Raw genomic sequence first — 22,591 nt, forward strand, 5'->3', positions numbered from 1 at the left:
TCTCTTTGAGGCCAGGAATGATGGCATGCCAGGACCTGGCCCAAGGAGATGTCTCACCTCTGATGCCAAGAATTAAAATAATGGTTGCTGCCCATTCATTGAATTCCTACGACTGCCAGACACTGAGATAAAGTTTATATTCATGATCCAATTTAATCCTCATGACAGTCCAATGAAATAGGGATCATTTAAGGAAGAGGAAAATGGGAAGTAGAGAAGCTAAGAAACTGCTTTAAGCCACTGGTGGAGCCAGGATTCGAACCCACAGCCAGCTTCCGGTTTCAGGAACCTCACCTCTCAGCTCCATTGCTTATGTCTGGCCCAAGCAGCCAGTGTTCCTGAGATGTGCATTTCCCCTAAGCCTCTCAGGTTACATCTCAGCCTTCCCTCCCTGAGAGAGAACTCAGCTCTCCTCCCTGCCTCCAGCCTGGGCTGTGAACACACCACACTTGTTGAATGAATGCTGGCTTTTTTCTCATTTGGCAGTTTAAAGCAATTAACGTCATTTAGTCAGGCATGTTATTAAGTCAACATTCAAGGGAGGGTGGATCAGGGAAATGAATATCCCAGGTTATATAAATACCAATTTACTCACTGTCTAAAATACCACAGAACTTCATCATATGTCAAATATTTTAGTCTCTTTTATTTTTGCCTTTTACATTCAAGGAAGACTCCTTTCCCATACACAACTCTAAGAATGAGGCTGTGGTACAAGGGCTCCTGGGAGATAATATCAGCAAAAATGCAGAGAAGAATTTGCCAAAATGCTATGTCATTTCTGCCTGCTCTGACATGAATGTGACTTTAGTCTTCTCTTGGCCATTCAGCTAAGTCTGCCTTGTCTGCAGAGCGTGGGCAGGTGTGAGTCTGCTGCATCTGCTGGACAGCACCCCGAGGTGGGGACAGCAGCCCGTGCATGCCTCCCTCCACTCACAGAGACACCTGATGCACACAGCTGCAGGGCAACAGGTGTGGGTGGGATGGGGGCACACTGGGACAAAGTGAAAAGAAGAAAGCCCAGAACCAAGTGCCACCCATCTCATGGTGGAACACACCGGGAAATGAGGTTGGATCTGCTGTCCTCTCTGGAACTGTGCTGTCCTCTGGAACTGTGCTGACCTTTGAGCTCTACTGCAGGCAAGCCCAGGGAGAAGCAGTGAGCTGCCCCAGATCCCCAAGCTCAGCAGTGTCAGGCCAGAACTAGAACCTGGACATCCAGACCCCAGGCCAGACTCCTGCCCCCTCCAGCCCAGTGTCTCTGTGGTCCAGCCACATCCTGCCCAAACAACAAAAAGAAAAGGGATCCAAATACAGAAAACCAGATCCAGATGGTAAGAGGAGAAATCCTCAGGAGGAGGTGGAACAAGACAAAATTAATCTTCAGAAAACAAAAAACAAACACATGCAAATATAATAGTCACCTTTTCATCTGGTCCTTCACCTGGTTCTTCCATCACTAGCTTCGTGATCTTGGGCTCAACTTCCCCAAATGCAGAATGAGGATGGAATATGACTCATGGGCTAGTTATGAGGATTAACTTAAAGGATGTCCTCATACACTCAATCAGTCACCAAACCCTGGTGACATCTCCTTGGGCCAGGTCCTGACATCCGAAGAAGTACAAGCCATCATTTCTGGCCTCAAAACAATGACCCCTGGTCAGAGAAGGAGATGTGAAAACAAGTATTTGTCCAGCAAGTACAATTACAAACACCGGATGCAGTGGGTGCTTTAAGGAGGAGGCAGCCACTATAACAGAGATGCAAAAACACTGCAGGTTCTCTAGGTGCTAGGCGAAATGCCAGATGCTCTGAGGACCACTGCTCACCCCAAGCTTCACAGACTGCCCTCTTTCACTCTCCCCGCTTTCTCTCACATTTCCTCCCCATTGCTCCCCAGCATGCCATCTCCAAACTTCCTCTCTCTGGCCTTCCACATTGCATAGCCCAGTGCTAACACTTGGAACCAACTGCAGTGGCTGCTGGCAAAGGAAGAGGCAAATGCAAATGCAGTTGAGAGTCCAGGCTTCATGTTCAGACAGCCCTGGATTCACAAATCGAGGCCACCACTTATTAGCTGTGTTGCCCTGGGCAAGTCACATCGCCTCCGTGAACTCATGTCTTCCTCTGGAAAATGATGCCATCAGAGCACCTGTCCCATGGGATCGCTGCAGAGGTGAAATGAAATTTATACAGACAGCATAGCACTGTGACTGGCCGATAAGCATTAGCTATCACCACTGATCATTATTACTGGGAACAACACAGCTTGGGTCTCAAAGATCAATGCTGCACCTCCCATAATAAAACTGAACTAACTTATAATTTACCCCAGTAACATTTAGAGCATGGGTTTTGTTTTTTTTTTTTGAGACGGAGTCTTGCTCTGTCGCCCAGGCTGGAGTGCAGTGGCGCAATCTTGGCTCACTGCAAGCTCCGCCTCCCGGGTTCACGCCATTCTCCTGCCTCAGCCTCTCCGAGTAGCTGGGACTACAGGCGCCCGCCACCACGCCCGGCTAATTTTTTGTATTTTTAGTAGAGACGGGGTTTCACCGTGGTCTCGATCTCCTGACCTCGTGATCCGCCCGCCTCGGCCTCCCAAAGTGCTGGGATTACAAGCATGAGCCACCGCGCCCGGCCTAGAGCATGGGTTTTTAAAACACATTTATTATATTGTGAAATCAATTTACAGGTCAGAGTCAGCCTTCTAAAATGAACAGAATAGAAAACAGAGTGGAGTAGAATAGTGTAGAATAGAGTACAACAGAGTCCCGTCTGGTCGACTTGCGTTGAATAGAATAGAATAGAAAAGTACAGAATACCAGTCTGCACTGCAAAGAATAAGGCCAAGTGATGTTTCATGAAACATGTTTCACATGTGAGGTTGTAACGGGTTGCAATGTAACATGTATTCTTGACTGTAAGCCATGGTTTAAGAAGTTTGAAAGGCACTGACTTAGAAAAAAACACAGTTTTGTGCCCCAAAGGCCCCTGAGGGAGCAATTCTTGCACCAGGGAGATTAGGAGCAGGCTTTTATAGGAAGCAGATGGCGTCTTTCAAACTGATGTTCACTAAACAATTTTCCGTTAAAGGGCTAGTAACCACAGGTCCCGGTAACCTATTTGGTAAGAAGAAAAGCCATCGGTGACAGGTCAACAAATTTCCCTCCATCTCACAAATTGGAGAATGGCCACTCAACTGTGCTCAGTGATTTCTAAATAAACTGCTTCAACAAGCAGACGTGTATGTGGGTACCTTTGGACTTAAAAGATAAAATGTCTGACTTGCTCCAAAGCCCTCATTTCTATGGCAGGGAAAATCTCCATTCATTCCACCCACATTGAGGAAGGCTATACCCTGTGCCAGCCCATGCTTCAGACCTGGCTCAGGGGAAGAGCAGCTCCAGCCTCTGGCCCAGGACAATACAGCCTCCACGCACGTGGATTTGTAAAAAATCACAGAGGGAAGATGTGCACAGGCCAGGAGAGAAGAGGTGCACAGGCCAGCAATCAAGATGTGCATAGGCCAGAATGGAAGGGAGGGAATGACTGAGTCTCTTTAGGGAAAGCCAGAAGCCTTCCCAGAGACAACATGCAAACAGTGTCTCTCAAAGCGTGGTCCACAGACCACCAAATGAGAGTCACCTGAGATGTCTGTGCACATGCAGGTTCTGGGGCTCAGGGCCAAGCTTACTGGGCCAGGGTCTCTTGGAGTAGGCTCCTGAAATAATGCATCTTAACAAGCTCCCCAGGTAACATTTCTGCAGGCTAAAGCCTGACATCCTGTGGAATTGAGGCTCAGAAGCCAGACAAGGACAGCAGGGTCGGCAGTGTAAACAGGGCAATGGCACGGGCATGGGCACAGAGGCGTGACACAGCCGGATGTGTGCAGGGAACTCAAGCAGTGTGCTGTCACTGAAGCACTCAGGGTGAGGATGGGAAAGGTGGACACAGCAGCAAAGGGATTTGGGTGCCTAACATAGCTCTGCACACCTCATTGAGTATTCAATGGATGTTTGTTGAAGCAGGAAGTAAAAGAAGAAAGAAAAGGATGTCCAACATTTAGACAAAGGCAAATGTATGCTTGGAAGTCTGTTAAGATTGCTAAAGATTCCCCTAAACCATGATATTCTACCCAAAAGAAAGCATTTGATCATCTGAACCTCAACTGAGGAAACGGAGAAGGTTGGAGGCTTCAGGTTTCCAGAGAGGTTATTAGTGTTGAATAAACGCTTGACTAATTGTTCTGTCCCCTATCGGCTTCACTTATACAGATAATGTTAACAAGGGGAATGTTCCCTGATGACACACTGGGACCAAATATTTTGGCTGTTAAAAATAGATGCACTGGAGGAACATTTTCTCTAGGTGAAATTCAGGCTCAAATGCAACTGAATCTGAGGAGAGTTCACAAACACACCCTTCCGCATAAACTAGAACAGACTTCCAGTGGAGACCAGCTGGGTAGCTTTGAAAGGCACGGGACAGGGAGCAGACAAGGCATGGGGCTCAGGGCTGCCTCCCCCTGTCGTCCAAGAAGCCCACGGTGGGACGTGGAACCCTTCTTCCATCTGTGGCCTCAACAGACTGGAGCGGGCCCAAGCCTGGTAGTCAGGACTCCAGCATTCAGGACCTGGCCCATTTCTGATTCACTGTGAGACCTGGGGCAGGCCACTGAGCCCACACACACACTCACAGGTGGAGGGGCCGTTTCCCAAGACCTGCCCCCTCTCCGAAGTCCTCTCATCTCCTTCCAAATGCGTAGGTCAGGCTCAGGAGGAATGTGCAAGGTGGGCATCAGATCCTGCTCACTCAGGGCACACAGTGCTCTGCATAGCAGAAGTCACAGCTCCACGGAGGAGTCACATCCCAGGGAGGCGCTGGAGGCAAGACTCCTCCAAAAGCCTCACAACACACTATTCGGTCCTGATATCTGAAGGAAGCAGAGGCTGCAGTGAAATGTCTTTTGGCAAAACTGCCCCCCATTAAATCCATATAATTCCCACTTCCCAGCAGCTGTCTCCCCTCATCTCCGGGAGTCCGTTGGTGCAGGCTGGGCCTGGGGAAGAGAGCAGACCATTGTGCCCGCAGGATGCAAATGCAAATAAAAACAACCCAAACTCACTTGATGGCCACTCTTAAAGATTTCCTCCTGCGTGAAGATGCCTGACAGGCCCCATGCAGGGTGCAGCAGTGAGATCACCCAAGGAACGTCCTGTGGATGCTGCAGGTATGTTGCAGAGGGCGGATTATGCAGCTCCCAGTAGCCTCCAAAGCACAGACTCAGAAATTCAGCCCCGGTGATATAAACAACAAATAAACAAACAAATTAAAGAAGCAGCTCCCTGAGAAGGTGAGATCACAGCAAACACCACGCACATATCTTGATGCTGGCAGGGCCTCAACCCCATGTGAAGGCGAAGGGAACAGAAATTAAAATTCACATTTCTCCCTAATATCAGTGGTAATGTGGTGCTCGAGCGCTTTATGGAATTAGCTGCAGCAGCTTCCTAATTGCCTTTGCTGAGTTGCCTCCCCCAGGTTGATGGTGGCGGCTGCGACGGCCCCATCAGTCTCGCTTGGTGCTCCTCGTGCACCCGCCCGGCACTGCGGTGCTCCCGCGGCAGCTGCTCAGCTTGGTACTGCAGAGGCGCCTGGATCCCTCAGCCCAACTGGATGCTTCTGGGGGAGACTCTACTATGCCTCCAGCGTGCTGACCCAGATGGGCAGGGATGCTCCCAGAGGCAAGGAGGGGGTCGGCCAGCTAGAACTGAGGACCAGCTTATTCTGCTGTCTGGCAGTCTCTGCTGGCACTGCAAGGGTTGTGGGCAAGGGACCTGCCTGCAGGGTTTTGGGGCTGGAATGTTATAGCTGGAAGGCAGCCCCCACTTTTTGCAGCATCCATGCCCGATGTTGGGACTCATAAAACCCTGGTGTTGGAGGGTAAATGGGGAAAGGGCTGTGAAGGACCTGGTGATCTGTCTGTACTCTACGGTGCTCTTATTTCCATCACTAGCATGCAAGGACAGGGAAAAGGCTGGGCGGCTATTCCTCCCTTTGTTTATCTGTACCTTCGTGCTGGCCACATACAAACAACCCCTGAAGTCCACCCCATAGATCGCTCTGTGCTAAGTGCCGCAGGGGGACCCCCTCCAGGTCAGAAAGAGCAAGCACGCCCTGGGGGAATTTAAGGTCTAGTTTACCAGCCTTCTGCTCACCCCTCCCCGCTCATCACCAAAGGAGATAAGGGGTTCACAGGATATCACACAACCCAGAATCCCAGACCTGCCAGAGGCACAGAAGGCCCTGCAACAAGACTCATTCCAAGCAAAATAAAATCGATCCTGGTGAGTCCAGCACTGTGGCTTTCAAGCTAGCTGTCGATTGTACAGAAAAACAGAACTGTGGCTTTATCAAGAGAAAAAAAAATAAGCACCAATAAACATCTAGGAAAGACAGACAAAGAATAGGGATAACAAAAACAGAGAAGCTAAAATTTCCTGGGCACTTCCTGGGTGTACAGTTCTGTGCTAAGACCGTCACATGCCTCCATACCTAATCCTCCCTATCATGACCCCATTTTACAGGTAAGGAACTTGAGGCCCTGAACGCTAAGAATCCAGCCAGATCTCAAAGCCAGATCCATCTGGTCCCAGAGTTTGGGAGCCCACACTGGCTTTCCTACTCCATCATCCATTACCATAATGGGGAATACACAAAGGAAAACTTAGCCAAATTCAATTAGATTCTCAGAAAGGCATCTTAGGAGTCAGACCACATGAGGGGAGGGCTGACCCTCAAGGGCAACTGAAAGATAAGCAGCATCAGTTTATTATGACAAAAAGGGAGAAGTATAGAAAGCTAGAGGGCTCACCAGCCCTCCTCTTATTCCAGCTCTTACCCCTTTATGTTCTGCATTATGAAAGCAAATGACAATGCCCAGGCAACAAGACTAAGAATTCCACCGGGGACAATTTTAAGGACGGGGAGAAGTTTCCACCAAACGCTCTGATGAGCCAATACCACACTAAGACCAATGCAAAGGATAAATGGTTGGTCCTAGAAATCCCCTAAATACCTTTCCTCTGACCCCACAACAGCCCAAGCACCTGAACTGGGATTCACATGATGCGGACTCAGAGTCTGCCTTTGCCACGTGGAGCCATGTAGCCATGGGCAAAGTTACATCCTCTGTCTTAGATGTTAAAGACGTTTCTGCATCTCTAAAACTGATGCAGATGATAATAGATCTGACCTCAGGGGTTGCTATGAGAAATTAAATGATATATCATAAATAAAGCACACATCATAAAATACGAAAAACACCTGCATCATTATTATTATTACTGCTGAAAATCCCTCGTAGAGCTGAGTCATAGGCAACTTTGATGGAGGTCTCAAAACAAGACCTCCAGATGGTTTGGCGTTAACAACCCCTCAAGTGGACAAACTACTGTCTTTAGCAACCAACACTTGCTGGTATGTAGAAGCAACTCCTTGAGAATAATAATAATAATGACAACAGTCTACCTTTTCTATACACTTCCCATGAGTCACTTACTGCCAAGCATCCTGCATGCATCTTCTCATTTGGGCCTCTCAACTCACCCTAGAAGTTAGTACCATTGTGCCCATTTGAGAGGTGTGAACACTAAGGCTCAGCAACTGACTTGTCAGGGTCATATGACCAGTCAGCAGTAGCCTCTCCATTCAAACCCAGATTGTCATCACTCAGATTCAGACTCTCACCTCCACACAGTTCTGCCTTCCCAAGACCAGCCACCTCTCTTAAAAGTAGATTTTTAGAAGTCAATCCTCTGATTTCTTTCCAAGTATATATATTTTTTCTATCATTCATAAAGCATTTGTTTCAAGCAAAAAACTGAAAACCTCACTGCTCAAGTAGAAAATCCAGCTATGGCTCTATAATTCTGAAATACCCATTCTGGGAAATGTGTGCTGTTGGCTTTTTCAAAAGATTAGTGAGCTGTGAGCCCTCTCCTGAGAGGATTACATCTTACTTCAGGGCGACCAGGTGGCTCCTGATGTTCTCAAATACTCAAACTTGGCCACACACTCTGGAATTTTAAATTAGTTACCAGTATTTACTAACAAAGGGAAACAACCCATGTATATAAAACACACATACGCACGCACACAAACACCCTTTATTGGTTGCCAGATAATGATTTGTCTGAAGTGTGCTGTCTGAGTTGGTGTGCGAATTTTGTATTATAAAAGCAAATGACAATAGCATTCCAACAGGGACCCAGGCCAAAGTCAAGAGGAAAGAATATCCAAACGTGGCATTACCATTCCAGAAGTCAAATGACTATTATTATGTCAGTGGGGCAAAAGCCTATGCCCATTGAGCTGTTTGTACATGATGCAGTCATATTGCACTAATAGACATTTCACTAATAATGAAAACCAGCAGGAGGCTGAGAGTAAAGCTGGATGTTATGACTCGCGACTGAAGATTACCTGAATCCAGTGAATTTACTGTCTCCCACATCTATGGTTCTTTTTACAATATCGTTCCACCTCTGCCTCAAACAATACAACGGAAAAGGCGTTATGGATAGCACATGTACAAAGAGTCAAACACCTGCCCTATGTTTCCAACTTTCACCTTGCTTCACAAATTATAGCATAATGTTACAGCAAGAGCAAATTTTAGTCTTACAGATGCCCACTTCTGCTGTGCAAAGGACAAGATTAGGAGGATTTGGGAAAGAAAGCAAAAAAAAAAAAATCCACCACCCTGGGGACATCATAAATGCATTTGTCATTGTGCCTCTGCCACATTAAATGTGCGTAACATACACTGCCTTAATTTTATGAACTAATTATGGGATCAAAGTGACAAAAATTCCAAGTCTCTCTTGTTCATGAATAACGAAGTGGCACAGTATAAATGAGAGGATGGCCTGAGAACCAAGACTTCCCATGTGCCACACATCGTCCTAAACAACTGAAAGGCTGCCCAAGGGGGCATCGGGATTAGAGGTTATCTGCAGCTGGCTTCTGAACACACTCCCACAGCAGAAGAAATGGCTGGGTATGCTGGGATCTCCTGTGGCATAAGGACCTCACTCTGGGCTGTGGGGCAGATGTGGCAACCCCAATTCCTTGGGTGATGGGCTTCTCTGGGCATCTCCCCCCATGCTTAGGGAGAAGAGAGCTGATCTCCAGGGGAAGGGTGCATATCCTGACAGAGGCGGCCGCCACTGCAGCCTTCCTCCTGCTCTGAAGTACTCTCATCAAGGGCCAGCTGGGGATCACCTGCCTACATGCCAGTGCCTGGCACTCACCCATTCATGCACTTGCTCATTCACCAAGTCCACATGTATGTATGCAGCCAGGCCCCACAGAAGCTCAATGAAGATTATCTGAAGAGCTTGCATTTGTATATTGCAACTAGGAATGACAACAACAACTCACTGGCAGGGGCCAATGGGCCAGGCACAGTGCTAAGTGCTTTGCATATTTTATTTCATTTAACCTTCATCACAGCCTATAAGATAGAAGGTACTGGTCTCCTTTCTCATTTAAGGGTATAGGTTCAGAAATGTTAAACTACAAGGCAACGCAGAAGAGGAAATGTCAGATCTGGGACTCAAATCCAAGCCCATCTGACTCCAAGGCTATGTCCTCTCAGCTGTTAACCCAGGCTTTAATTGTTTCTGAATGAATATCCCAGATGTTTCTCATTTAAGCCTCCCAAACACCTGTGAACTCGAAAATACAGGTATTATGCATATTCTTTACAAAAAGGAACTGAGGTCAAAAAGGATCACGCAAAAACAAGAAAATACAGCACTGTGGCCAGATATGTGGACCCTGCCCAGTCACCTTGGGGAGGCTGCATCAGTTCTGCAAGCCTCGGCTTCACAATCTGTAAAATGGGGTGAATGGTAGTCCCTGCCTCGTTAGGTTGCTGGGAGAATTTAATGGGATGTCATATATAAAGGGCTTATCACAGTACCTGGAATGCAGAAACTACAGCGTGAGTGCTACCTATTTTTACTATTAGATTAAGTAATTTGCCCAGGGCCACACTAGAAATGCACACAGAAAAGATAAAAAGAGAGATGCCACTGCTTAAGGCCAATGACCCTTCCTTTAACAACACAGCATCTCCAAAGATGTGAATCTTTGAAAATGCTCCAAGCTCTCAACGTGTTACTCATAAAATAAGAAAATGATTTCATTGGAGATGGAACAAAGGTGGGCAAAGGAAGCCTCCTAGACTGAATGGAGCTGAGAGGGTAAGCTATCCAGCAGGAAAGAGAGAAAGCCAAAACGAGGACAGCCTGTCCCACAGGAGGCTTAGCCAGGGCCCTGCAGTTGGTCTGAGGCTCTGCTGCCACATCCTGGAATTCTTAATAATTTTTTAACATGGGATTCTGCATTTTGCACTGAGGACCACAAATTACATAGCCAGTTCTGATCTCAGCAAGTCCTCAGATTCCAACTGCCTACAAAATCCCAGAAGCTGAACAAATCCATGCCTGTTGGACTGGCGTGACTCAGTTCTGTCCTACTGCCCTGGTTCATTCTCTCAAGTCAGCCTCTCTAACACCCAAGAGGACAAGAACAGTCTTCCCCATCAGCAAGCATTATCTGGCACGTTCTGTGATGAGCAGCATCCATTTTTATTGGCACGGGCACGTGCACATACACACACTTAATAAGTATTACGGTAATAGCATGTGCAGGCCCCAAATATCGACTGGCAGTTGTTTCACCTAAAATGGAAAACTCGAGGTCTGTTTTGTGAACCCACAGCATTTACAGCGTGCCCACCTTGCCTGTCCAGATCATTTACATGCATAACAGCCCTTTTAACCTTAGGAGGGTACTGTTTTCCATTAACAGGTGCCAAGATAAATACTCTGAAGTGCACAAAGTGAAGGAACAGCCATCCATTTCTTGTGAAAAGATAATGCTTTCCTTTCCAATATGGCCTTGAAATGTGCACTAATAGTTTGGTTTCTGAGTTGTTTATTTTCATAATGTTGATTTGGGGTAAATGGGAAGCTACACAACATATAAATTTAATACACGTTATAAATTTAATGTCTTAAACAGCCTTGGAATGAGCACCCAATGAGTGTTGTTCAAAGCAAATGGAAGTTGAAATGTTCACCATTTATTAGAAATGAACTGGACTATTTTCAAATATGTATTTGTAAAAAATAATTCCCTTCTGAAAAGTAGACATGCTAGCTATGCACACAGAAATCCCCTAAAACACATCAGCTATACAAATGCCTAATCTGCCAAGGGTGAGTTGTAAGTACAGGCCAAAGTACTGGGCTGTCGAGGGACCTTAGAGTCTGGCTTTACATTATAGAACAACCACTTCAGACAGTCTGTTGGTCACTAAATACTTAGTAAAATCATGAAAAATCAACCATCCTCCTCTTCCTCATATCATTTTCGTCCTTTAAAGGAGAAGCAAAATTTTGTTTAATGGACCAAAGAGGGCTGATAAGGATTCTGTCAGTTTTACCAGAAGCCTGACATTAGGAAGTTTTCCTTTCGCTGAATGATACACAAAAGCTTCACTGCAGTCACTCAAGATGAAACCTAGGCCGTTATGTCTCTTGTATAAAAATTACATTTAAAGGGGAAAAAAATCTCATATGCTAATTCATAGGCTGGCATTTTATAACATCTATTTTATTTTTTTTCTCAGTTTTGGCCACAGCAAACCTCTAAGTCAAATCACAGTGTCCCAGGGAACACACAATCTGCTAACATTCCCTGTGTAGAAGATGCTGTGGTCTCAACCTGAAGACTGTGCCAACAAGCACTGTGACTACAAAAGATGGAGGGACCCCTGAAGTAGCTGCTGCTCACGTCTGATAGAGGAGATGTGCTGGGGTGAAGAAAAAGCCCATCTGTTGGCATCATAGCATCTATGATGGTAAATCAGGATTCATGACAGGCCTGAAATAAAGGCTCCTTCGTGAAAAAGTACACTTCTTTAGGTAGGCCCAACACACCAAACCATGGATTGATCAATATAAGTGGGAACCCTAAACACCAAGTGGAGATCAATCCAAGGCTGATGAAGGCTAGAATCCCAAACCTGCACCTCCAAGAATATGTGCTTCAACCTTTAGGGAAATGAAACACCTGGAAGGGCCACAGGTGCTGGGGGTGATGGTTTCGCATTTCCTTTACTTTTGCTCATGCTGACATATGGCTATGTCTTCATCAAAAACTGGAAACGATAACTGTGTCAGCTCAGGCCCAATGGATTTCAGAATTATCGGGTGGTTTGGTATTCATGTGTTTGCCTAAAAATTGCACTAGTGTTAGAATTAATTAAAATCAGCACGATATCACCATGCTAATCAATCAAAATTATAACTACATGGGAAATAAAAATTTGAAGTTTGCCTCCAACCAGAAAACCATGCCTATATTTTCATTTTCCCTTAATTTTGAGCAGCATCTGTCAGTCTCCTGAGCAACAGAGGCTGCAGCAGTTCCTAATAGGAGAAAAGGCAAAGTAGAAATCTATCTGGCAGAAAAGAAACTTTAAGGAGAAAAAAAACAAGGAAACGAAAAGAAAAAAAAAATTAGCAAAAAAGGCTCAGACCGAAAGTTAGCAAGTGGCCATGAGTAACTCCACAAGTGCAATCAGCTGTATGCATAAGAGGCACAAACTGAATGCTCATTGGTTTGCCCTGCTCTGCTACTGTCTGGGTGATTGTGTTAATGAGACCAATAAACTGCCCTGAACGATTAAAAACTGTCATTTCAGAGATTTCAAAACTTTTAAAAATTACCTGCTAAGGAAAAGTCCAGTATTTGAAGTAATGCTATGAATTAAAGCATCCGCAGCATAGGTTGAATGCATTTATCATTCAGGATGGCAAGTAACTGTGTTTATTCAACAAAAAATGTTAGCAAAACAGCGCCTCCCCCACAAGAGCAATCTAAAGAGTGCCGGGCTTCCCACGAGCAGCACGGCACTGCTACCTAATTCCTGATAAGTGAATACACCTATTCAATTATTTAAAAGTCCATCGATTTCCACACTGATGAAAAGTCATAATTATAAAAATGGCTTAAAGCACCAACCTTTTACTTTGCTGACGCTGTCCTGTGGAAAGAAATATCAACTTTATATATTAAAGCTGCCCTCTCAATAAATAGTTGATAATGCAAAAAAACGGATTGCGCATTCCAAGATGCGCATGTTTGGTAAGTGCTCCACGAGGCGTCCAAGGTAAATGTCAATTCTTTTCCAGCGTTACTGGCAGAGACACACATTACCTGTATTTCCGTTGTGTATTTATCATCATGTTTCTGGAAAATGTAACTGGAACCCTTCATTCCTGTGAACATTGGTTCCCCGAATGCAGGTCTAAATAGAATGAAAAACCCAGCTCCTATCCAATTCTCCCTGAGGAGGATGAAATGAGAATCAGCCAGTTTAATGCCTTTGATTGTGATTGTTAGAGGCGCGGAGACGGAGTTTAACAGCCTAGGTTCCCGGACCTACTAGAATGCTTCTCACTGAATCCCAAAATACCGCGGTAATGAAACTATGGCTCCCCAAAAGAACCAAACAAAGTCCATTCTTTGGGGAAAATGAAGCAAGATAGAGGCAGCTGAATACTGACTGGCATGGATATATCAAATCGGAAACTTAATTAAAAGTTGAAGTGAATGGAAACCTCTGCAGTATCTGCCAGCTTAGCAAGGCAGCACACAGGCATACAGCGGTGCACCAGCACGGTCCCTCCAGGGGCCTGCTATTCTCTCACAGCATCTAAAACCCCTCAAGATGAACTCCAGCACCCACAGACAAGTCCCACAATCTTCCATTCTGCACTGAAAACAGACAAATTTCCTAAAAGATGGCTTACTGTGTTTTATAAAATCAAAACTATCCTATTTCTAAGGACCTAACAGGTTGCTATTCCTGTGCTCAGTAAAGACAAAAGAAAAAAAAAATACAGGGGATATCTGGCATTGAATACCTAATATATTATATAATAGGCTAAAGTGGCCAAACCCATGGTATTAAACATAGAAACAACTGATAAAATACTCTTATTTATGAAGCCATGACAACAAGGTACATTGCTAAATCTTTGTTTACATTGATGTAGTCGGTAACAATACTGCTACCTCAAATTATATCACCTAATAAAAACATGTTACCAAAATGGCAGTTTTCCCAGTCTTTACACATCTTAAAATAGATGCATGGCCAATTATTATTTAACTTATATTCACAATAACTACTCTGTAAAGTGTATGTTTTAGTGCAAAAATGACTAAACTTCAATTCTAAAAATGAACATACTATATTGATTCACAACATGAAGTGTCAATTAGTGAAACTACATAAAATACATAAAATTATATGGCGGTATACAGTATACCTTACTTAACTGAAAATCAAGTTTAAACATCCATGCCTTAAAAACAGCAATTACACTCTATTATACAACATAGTATTGTCATCTTTGAGTCCCCTTAATACAGTGTTAATGCATTTTCCAGCCAAATTTTCTAACTCATTTTGAAAGCATCTTAATTGTTAAAGACACAGTGATATGATGGCAGGGTGCACAGAGTTCTGACTTAGAGGAGTAATTCCTCATGCAAACGGCCAGAAACTTGAAAATTAGCAAAAGAGAAGCAATTATCCCCTTGTTTTTCCAAATGATGTTATGTCTCCTACACTCTGAGCACTCAGATCTACTCCCATTCATACTCTGAACTCTCTAAACCAATGTTCCTTGCTAATTTTAAAAATACAGAAGCATTTGCGGGGATAGTGGACCAAAACAGCTAAAAGATAGCTGAAAAATGCTCCTGAAGTTGTCTAACATGCTCCCCATCACTTATGAAAGTCCCTACCAAGTAACCCAAAGTGGTGAGTATTTCAGGACCCCCAGAGGAGACGATTCCAAACCGAGGACTAGGGTGGATACTCACCCTGGAACGCAATGCCAAGCAACGCCTCACCTTTCCCTCGCATCAGATTACAAAATACCAGGCAGCAGCAAGAAATGACAACAAAGCCATAAACAGCTGGAAATAATTACACAATTGTCAAGCTGCAAACATGACAAAAGCAAAGCAAGGCTAGTGAATTCAATATCAGAAAGGATGCTGATGAGAAGGTAAGAGAAGCATTTCAGCTTTTTCCAATTTGCTGTTATAGAGTAGCAAATAATAGGGTTGATGGAGTTTCGTGCAGTGTGTGTGTGTGTGTGTGTGTGTGTGTGTAACTTCAAAGAGAAAGAAAAAAACATATTTTATGTGTTCCTAGAAAATGTGAGATAAAAGATATGAAAGCACAACCAAAAAACATTAACAGGCTCTGAAGGGATTCTTTTAGAGTTGCTACAACTGCACATGAGAAATATTTCTTTAAAGTTATACAAAATGTTATCTTCTTTAAAAGCATAAGAAAAATATACAGGCAATGCTACAGTCCAGAATTCATCACATCAAACATCTGACAAGTGGGCAAAATGCCAAAGCAGAAGACAGACTGGTCCAGATTAAAAGAATACTAGGGAAAGAGGCAATTCCTATGCAATTCCTGTAAGTTCCGAGGTGGGCCACAGGTATGTAAATTCTCATCTTCCACAAGGGCATTTCATAGCCTCAACTGTTTACCAACTGCCTATAATTCAAGAACACCTTCCCAAACAACAGAGTTGAGCAAGCAATCTTTCAATGAATAAGGTTTCAATGAATAAGGCTATTGGCGATTTTTAAACCATAATAACTTTGGTCATTCCATGGTGGGCCAACGCTTTATTACGATATTTGGATTTCATGTGGCAAACTGTTTCATATACTGTCCCCAAAAATGCTACTCTCTGAAGGGGAATGCCATAAATAAAATACGTACTTGGTTACCAGGCAGCATGCATAACACATATGGTACATTGGCCCAAAAATCATATTTTAAAATGTTTAAAAGTTAACAATTTAAGCTGTTTGTACCCATTTTCAGAGAATTATTCCCTAAAGGCCAATTTTATTTTCTATCATCAAGAGAATATTTTGATTAATCCTGTTGATCTGCTAACTTGAAATTCTTTGAACCCCTCTAATCTCTCCTCCCCATTTTTTTTCTATTTCCTGAAGGGAAGAACGAAGGACCATTTATCTCACAATGTAATTTTAAGCTTATGCTTAAAATGCTGCCTGTTTGAATTAAAATTGATGCAGCTTCTGATAAGAACCTAAGAATCAATTCTCCATTCTCATTACTCTCCAGAATTACATGGATGCAGACCCATTTCTTAAGTTTGTGGACTACTCTCATAGGTTATTACCCGGCAGTGCAGCTGAGTGGAAAGATAACCACATTCATTCTCCTTATCTGTAATGATGTAATGCATCCTAGCCCTGGGTCTAGATGATTGGGGAATAATGGGATTGTACAACTGCAGGGATGACAAACAATAGTGCAGCGTCTTTCTCTGATACACTGAACCCCACGCCTCCAATGCAAGGTGAAAGGCATCACAAAATAGGCGCTGAGTCTGCCCCTTGGATGAAGTTAGCATTTTTTGGCCCGAGGAGCATCTGCTCCGGCACTGAAACAGCAATACCGACACGGAGACCAGAGCCATGCAAAAACACTCAGTTTCCGAGCCCCAGCCAGGACAGTGCGAGTGAGTATCCTGCTTTTCTTTGTGTTTAGAATCAAGTGTCATCTAAAAATAATCGGTTGGTAGGAAGAAGTCACTGCACGATACAATGCCAAGAAACCCGGGGATCAGAGACTCCTCTGATAACTGATGCTGCTCGGGGCTCACGTTTGTTTGGAAAACTAAATCTGCCTCCATTTTCTGTGCCGGAAAAATCATCGCTTCCTGCCACCACAGAAACCTTACCTTTTGCAGAAGCTGGGAACCGGAGTACTTAGCAGCAATGGATTTTATCTCCCCACCAAAAGCCGAGGCCCAGAGCTTCACCCTACAGGGAGAAGGGGCACAGGAAGAAATGTAACACCCGTGTCACAGTCAACACGCACGCACACGCACACGCACACATGGGGCTATGGCTGAAGGAGCAGGGCGATGTAACATGTTTTAAAAGAAGAAAAGATAGAAAAAGCGCCTTGGTAGAAACTGCCAGCACCAAACTGCAAAGCGCAGCGCGGGAGGGGGCCCGAGGGGGGTCGCGGAGTTAAGAATGCGCAAAGTCTCCCAGGCTCTCTAAAAAGACCACTGAGTTTCATTTGAACCACTGCCCGAGGACTCGACCCCCCAAACTGGGCATCACCTGGCAAATAGCAGTCAGAAGAAATCCACCCATCCCCCCCTCCCAAAAAAGAAGTGGGGCGGCAGTAGAGCAAAGAGGGGGGAAATTCAGCGGCCCATGGAAGTTGGATTCGGTAACCAGGGTCCAAAGTTGGTGCCGTCACTTGACGTGAGCCTCTCCAGATCTCACTCGCCAACCTGCGGGCAGAGGCCAGAGCATCCCACCCCGGCCTCGCCGCCCGACGCGGGTCCCGAAAGGCAGGTGCGAGCGGCGAGGCCGACGCCCGCGGCGGGTCCTGCCCAGCCGCACCTGCAGGCGCCCAAACTTGGGCACAGTGGGTCGCAGGCGGCAGGGTCCCCTCCCCGGGCGGCGCAGGAGCCAGCACTTACACGGAGAGCGGTATCTGCTGCTCCGAGCGCACCACGTCCCCCAGCGCGGCGTAGAGAAGCGCGGCGGCGAGAAGCGCCGAGGCCCCCCGGGACGCGCGGCGCGGCGAGCCCGGCCCGGCCATGCTGGGCTCCCTCCGACGCGCCCGCTGCAGCGGCGACGAGAGCGGCCGCGGGGAGCTGCGCGGAGCGGGCGGTGGGCGAGTGCGCGGGGCTGCCTGCTCCGCTCCGCGCCGCCCCGCCTGCCTCTCGCGCGCCCGGCTCACTTGGGGAGCAGAAAAAGGAGCGGGTAGGGGGGGCGGGGAGGGCGGGGAGGGCGGAGAGGAGGAGGGAGGGAGGAGAGGTGGGGAGCGAGGGAGGAGAGGTGGGGAGGGAGGCGGGCGGGCGGGGGAGGAGGCAGCGAGACGCGCCTCTAGCAGCGGCAGCCGCCCGGCCCCGCCTCGGCGGCCCCGGGGAGTCCGGCGGGCCGCTGCGGGAGGGCGGCGGGGCGGGAGGAGCCGCGCGGGCGGGGACTCGCAAACTCCAGTGTCCTTGGCCGCGGCGGAGCGCGCCCTGCCCCGCCCGGGCTACTGCGGCCGCTGAGTTCTTTAGAACTCCGCAGTCCGCCACCGCGGGCGCGACTCTCGGGCTGGCCCCGGGCCGGGGCGACCCCAGCCAGGGTGGGGGGTTGGAGGCGCGGGAGGGAGGCCGAGGGCGGGGCGCGGCGCTCCGCACTTTGCGGGCTGCTGCTACGAGCGGGCGTACCATGCTCGCTCCGCCCCTGGGCCGGGCGGGGTCGGGGGCCGCGTAGCCTAAAGGGGGCGCGCCCTCCGCCCCCGCCGCGCGATTCTCCTGCGGGGAGGGAGCTGGGGAAGAAGCAGAAATCTCCGAAAGGAGCACGGGCTCGCGGCGGCAGGCGGGATCGCACGCGGGGCGGAGCGGGCCGGGGATGGGACTGGGTGGGAGCTCGGAGCTCTGGCTAGAACAGCGCTGCGTGACCGCCGGCAGCTGCTCCTCCGGCCGCGGCGCCCGACAGAGGAAAGCGCGGAGGGCGGTGCTGCCACCGCGGCGCGGGCGCACCAGCGCGGGGCTCCCGGCATCCGGCCGCAGGGCAGTGGCCCCCTGCGCCCGCGACCCAGGCCCCGGGTCTCCGCAGCGGCCGCTGCCCTCGGAGTCCGCCCGGCTGCGGCGACTGGTGGGGACCGGGATGTCAGGGTTGTGAGAGGAAGCCAACGCGGCGCTGAGTCGATCCTGACCGGGGGACACCCTGGATTTGGGGATAAAAGATTTCTCTGAGCCTGGGGGATTGCCTGCTCCCCACTCCGGCGCCCACCGCACTGGGCAGGAGGCAGTGAGCGCCGGAGGAGGCGCCTTCTCGCCGCCCTCGGGGGCGAGGAGAAAGGAAGCCGGAGAAGCCCCTGCGCGTCGTGGGAACCAGGCTTCCCGTCGCTGCTGCCCCCACCCCGGGACCCAGCTTGCAGAACCCCTCTCTCCCGTGCGAGGTCTGGGGTGTGATTGGGAACTTTGTGGAGCCCTCGCGCAGGCTGGCGGTAAAGACCGACCGGAGTGAGGCTGAGTCATGCTTGCCCAGCCGAGCGCAACTCCGGTGACCCCAGCAAGGAGCGCGCTCCTAACATCGCCGGGGCTCCCGGCGCACCAGATGCCTGGGTTCTTATTTGCATGCCTTTCTGCAACCGGGGCTTTGCTTTCTGCCCCGTCACCCGCCCTGGGCCTCAGCACCCTCAGGTTGCAGGGAAGTGAGTAAGGGCAGGCTCCAGCTTCCGCCAGGTGGTGTCCGGCTAGGATCCAGGCCGGCTCTCCTTTCCAGTAGCCCTGGAAAAAGTTACCCCTGCAGATGTTGGGCTTGATCTCAGAGTTGGCAGCGAGGGAGAAGGACTGCTACCGAGAGGCTCTTAGTGCTTTTCCCGAGTGCGGGCAGACCCGAGCTCCCCTGGGCTCTGACAGGTCGCGCTCCCACCTTGGGGGGCAACGAAGGGAACAGGCCCCTCTCCAGGAGCGCCAGGTGCGCCCCGCCCACGGGCAGTGTCTACAGCCTCTACGGACGACTAACTGGTTATAATGAATTCTCCGCTTCTGTGCATACTCTCCGCCTGAGGAAGCGTGCCAGCCCTTTCCAAACCGAGCCAAGCGCGGCCTGACCCCCGAGGCAAGGGGTCCCAGGAGTTGGACCCTCAAATTGGGGGTTAGGAGAAAATGTGTTTTCCTATCAGAACGCGGGATCGTTCTTCCTAAATGAAAGCATAGTGAATGAACCAGTGAGTGAGTGCATGCTAGCTCTTAGTAAGACCATCCGTTTCCTACATGGTATCTATATGATGACGCCCTTCATGCCTTCACTCATTCATGTAGTCAAGAACTGTCAATCAGCTTCTATTGATAGGTACAGTAGGACATGCTGGGAAGCCAATAGTGAACAAATCAGGCGACCTGCCCTCACCGAGTTTATACACTACAAAGAGGACAGGCTTTACTACAAAAACCACAATGGTAAATGTACAATTATACACTTTGACAAGGGAAAAACAATACTGTGTATGAAGAAAAAGTACCTGTGACACCCATACTATTGTTATGCCTATTAACTGATGAGAACATCGAGGCACGGCAAAGTCATACAGCTTAAGTCATATTTAAGCAACCGCTTGACTGCTGGACTATACTGAAGACCACCTGGGCACCAAGGTCATGAAGACATTTCATAATAAAGTCACTATGCGTTGCCAGCCTGACACAAGTGAATTTCGCAGTTGTCTCAGGGCAACTAGAGAGTAGGGATGAGAGGCCAGGCACAGGAAGTCACAGTCCCAGGAGGACAGTGTTTTGAGCATTTGTAACACAGGCCATCTTAGGCAGAACATTATGCACATTACGTTTAAGATGGATCCCGCTAACCATTTCCTAGTATCTCAAAAATAAAAAATATTTAAACTATCTAATACTAATAAACTCAGAACTCAAAGTGTCCAAAGATTTGGGGTCTTACCACTTACACACTGTAATATTCTTTCCAGAATCACAAAAATCAGTGCTGAAAGGGATCTGTAAGCGATCTAGTCTTGCAGTCTTATTTTAACAGAGAGGAAACTTGAGGCCCAGAAGGATTTAGCCACTTGTCCAAAGATACACACCCCTTAAAGAGAATCTCCTCACTTTGAACCAGGGAGTTCCTGCAGCTACATGAGAATAAGGCACCAGCAGCACCTTCCAGTAAGCCAAATGTGGTACCAGGGCATTGGGCACTACTTGCCATTTTCACCCAAAAGCTTATATTTCAACACCCAACTCTCAGTTGAAGCATGGAATCCAGAGAAATAAAACTTTCATTGGTGGACCTATGCACTCCATCCCACCTAGCTGAGGATGTCGCACTTTGTCCTGCAACAGTGAGGAGCTGCTGGAGGTGTTTGAACAGAAGTGAAAGATGATGACACAGAAGTGAATGTTTTAGAAGCACTCACCTGATCCGGCATATGGAAAGGATTCTGAAGGAGCCCATAGAGCAGTGGTTCTCGGTGCACAAGAGGGCATTGCACTTGGGGGCATTTTGAACAGCTGGGACTTTTTTTTTTTTTTTTTTGAGACAGAGTCTTGCTTTGTTGCCCAGGCTGAAGTGCAGTGGCACAATCCCAACTCACTGCAACCTAAACCTCCCAGGTTCAAGTGACTCTCATGCCTCAGCCTCCCAAGTAGCTGGGATTACAGGGGCCTGCCACCATGCCTGGCTAATTTTTCTATTTTTAGTAGAGACAGGGTTTCACCATGTTGGCCAGGCTGGTCTTGAACTCCTGACCTCAAGTGATGTGCCTGCCTCAGCCTCCCAAAGTGCTAGGATTACAGGTGTGAGCCACTGTGCCTGCTAGTTGGGATTTTTTCTGTTTGTCATAATGACTTGGGGTCCTACTGGCATTTAGTGGATAGGGGCAGAACAGGCCCATACCAGGACTTTCAAGTACCCCACTGAACATTCAGGTAAGAGAAAAACCCCACTTATAAGCATCTGAATCTAACATTAAAAGCCATTTTGTACATAAATTAAGAGGAGTTTTTGCATGGCTTTAATAAACACTAAATTTTCCAGGAATGCAATTACAATATAAATGAAGGCATGGTTGTCTTCTGTTTTGTTCAGAATCTTACCAAGAAGTTGTTTGGTTGCTTGAGGTTTGTTTGATTTGTTGTTGTTTTTCATTTTGGAAAATCTCCAACAGCAACTGTGCTCACAGATCCTGAGTTACCAATACACACACCTGTATCAGTCTGCATTTGGGGTGTGGCATTCACAGTTAGTCTGCACATAAGCACAAACAGCTAATAACGTCATTAGATCTTGTAGTTAAATCTTGTGCGAGCATTTCACTTAAATACTTATTTTATCATAAATTACTTTTATTTTACTTCTCTTTGCTATTACCAAATAAGGCATCATATTGTCTTTTTAAAATTCTGACTTTGATTGGGTTATATTGTCTCAGAATTTCATGTCAGGATAGTAAAGGAGGTGTTGAGTCTGTCTGGGTAAATATCTACTGTGAAAGGAATACCAGCTAAAAGGCTGAGATGTTGCTGATGAGGAAGCAAAATAGTTCACTCAAAAGGAGGAAAATGGCAAATGCTTTCACATTTAACCCAGCAATTCCTCTTCTGGAAATTTATCTTACAGTTACTGTATTAGTCTGTTCTCATGCTGCTATGAAGAAATACCCAAGACTGATTAATTTGTAAAGAAAAGAGGTTTAATTGACTCACAATTCCACATGGCTGGGGAGACCTCAGGAAACTTACAATCATAGCAGAAGGCACCTCTTCACAGGGCAGCAGGAGAGAGAATGTGTGCAAGCAGGGGAAATGCCAGATGCTTATAAAACCATCAGATCTTGTGGGACTCACTCATTATCACGAGAACCACATAGGGGAACCACCGCCATAATCTAATTACC

The 22,591-nt window shown here is 47.2% G+C and overlaps 1 protein-coding gene across 5 annotated transcripts in view; it reads right to left on the reverse strand.

Annotated features, from left to right (window-relative positions):
* CACNA2D3 (calcium voltage-gated channel auxiliary subunit alpha2delta 3) overlaps nucleotides 1-17,902 on the reverse strand; it is a 959,332-nt gene extending 941,430 nt beyond the window's left edge. For all 5 annotated transcript variants that reach the window (XR_010122405.1, XR_010122406.1, XM_055273813.2 and 2 more), the window contains exons 1-2: nucleotides 17,658-17,902; nucleotides 16,899-16,980 (exon numbers count right to left, since the gene is read on the reverse strand). Coding sequence is in view for 3 of the 5 variants with exons in the window: in XM_055273813.2 (XP_055129788.1) it covers nucleotides 16,899-16,980; nucleotides 17,658-17,779 (204 nt within the window). In the remaining 2 variants the exon portion in view is untranslated. The remainder of the gene's footprint in view (nucleotides 1-16,898; nucleotides 16,981-17,657) is intronic.
* Nucleotides 17,903-22,591: the final 4,689 nt, after the last annotated feature.

The sequence above is a fragment of the Symphalangus syndactylus genome, chromosome 1 (genome assembly GCF_028878055.3).
Source record: "Symphalangus syndactylus isolate Jambi chromosome 1, NHGRI_mSymSyn1-v2.1_pri, whole genome shotgun sequence".
NCBI classification, from domain to species: domain Eukaryota; kingdom Metazoa; phylum Chordata; class Mammalia; order Primates; family Hylobatidae; genus Symphalangus; species Symphalangus syndactylus.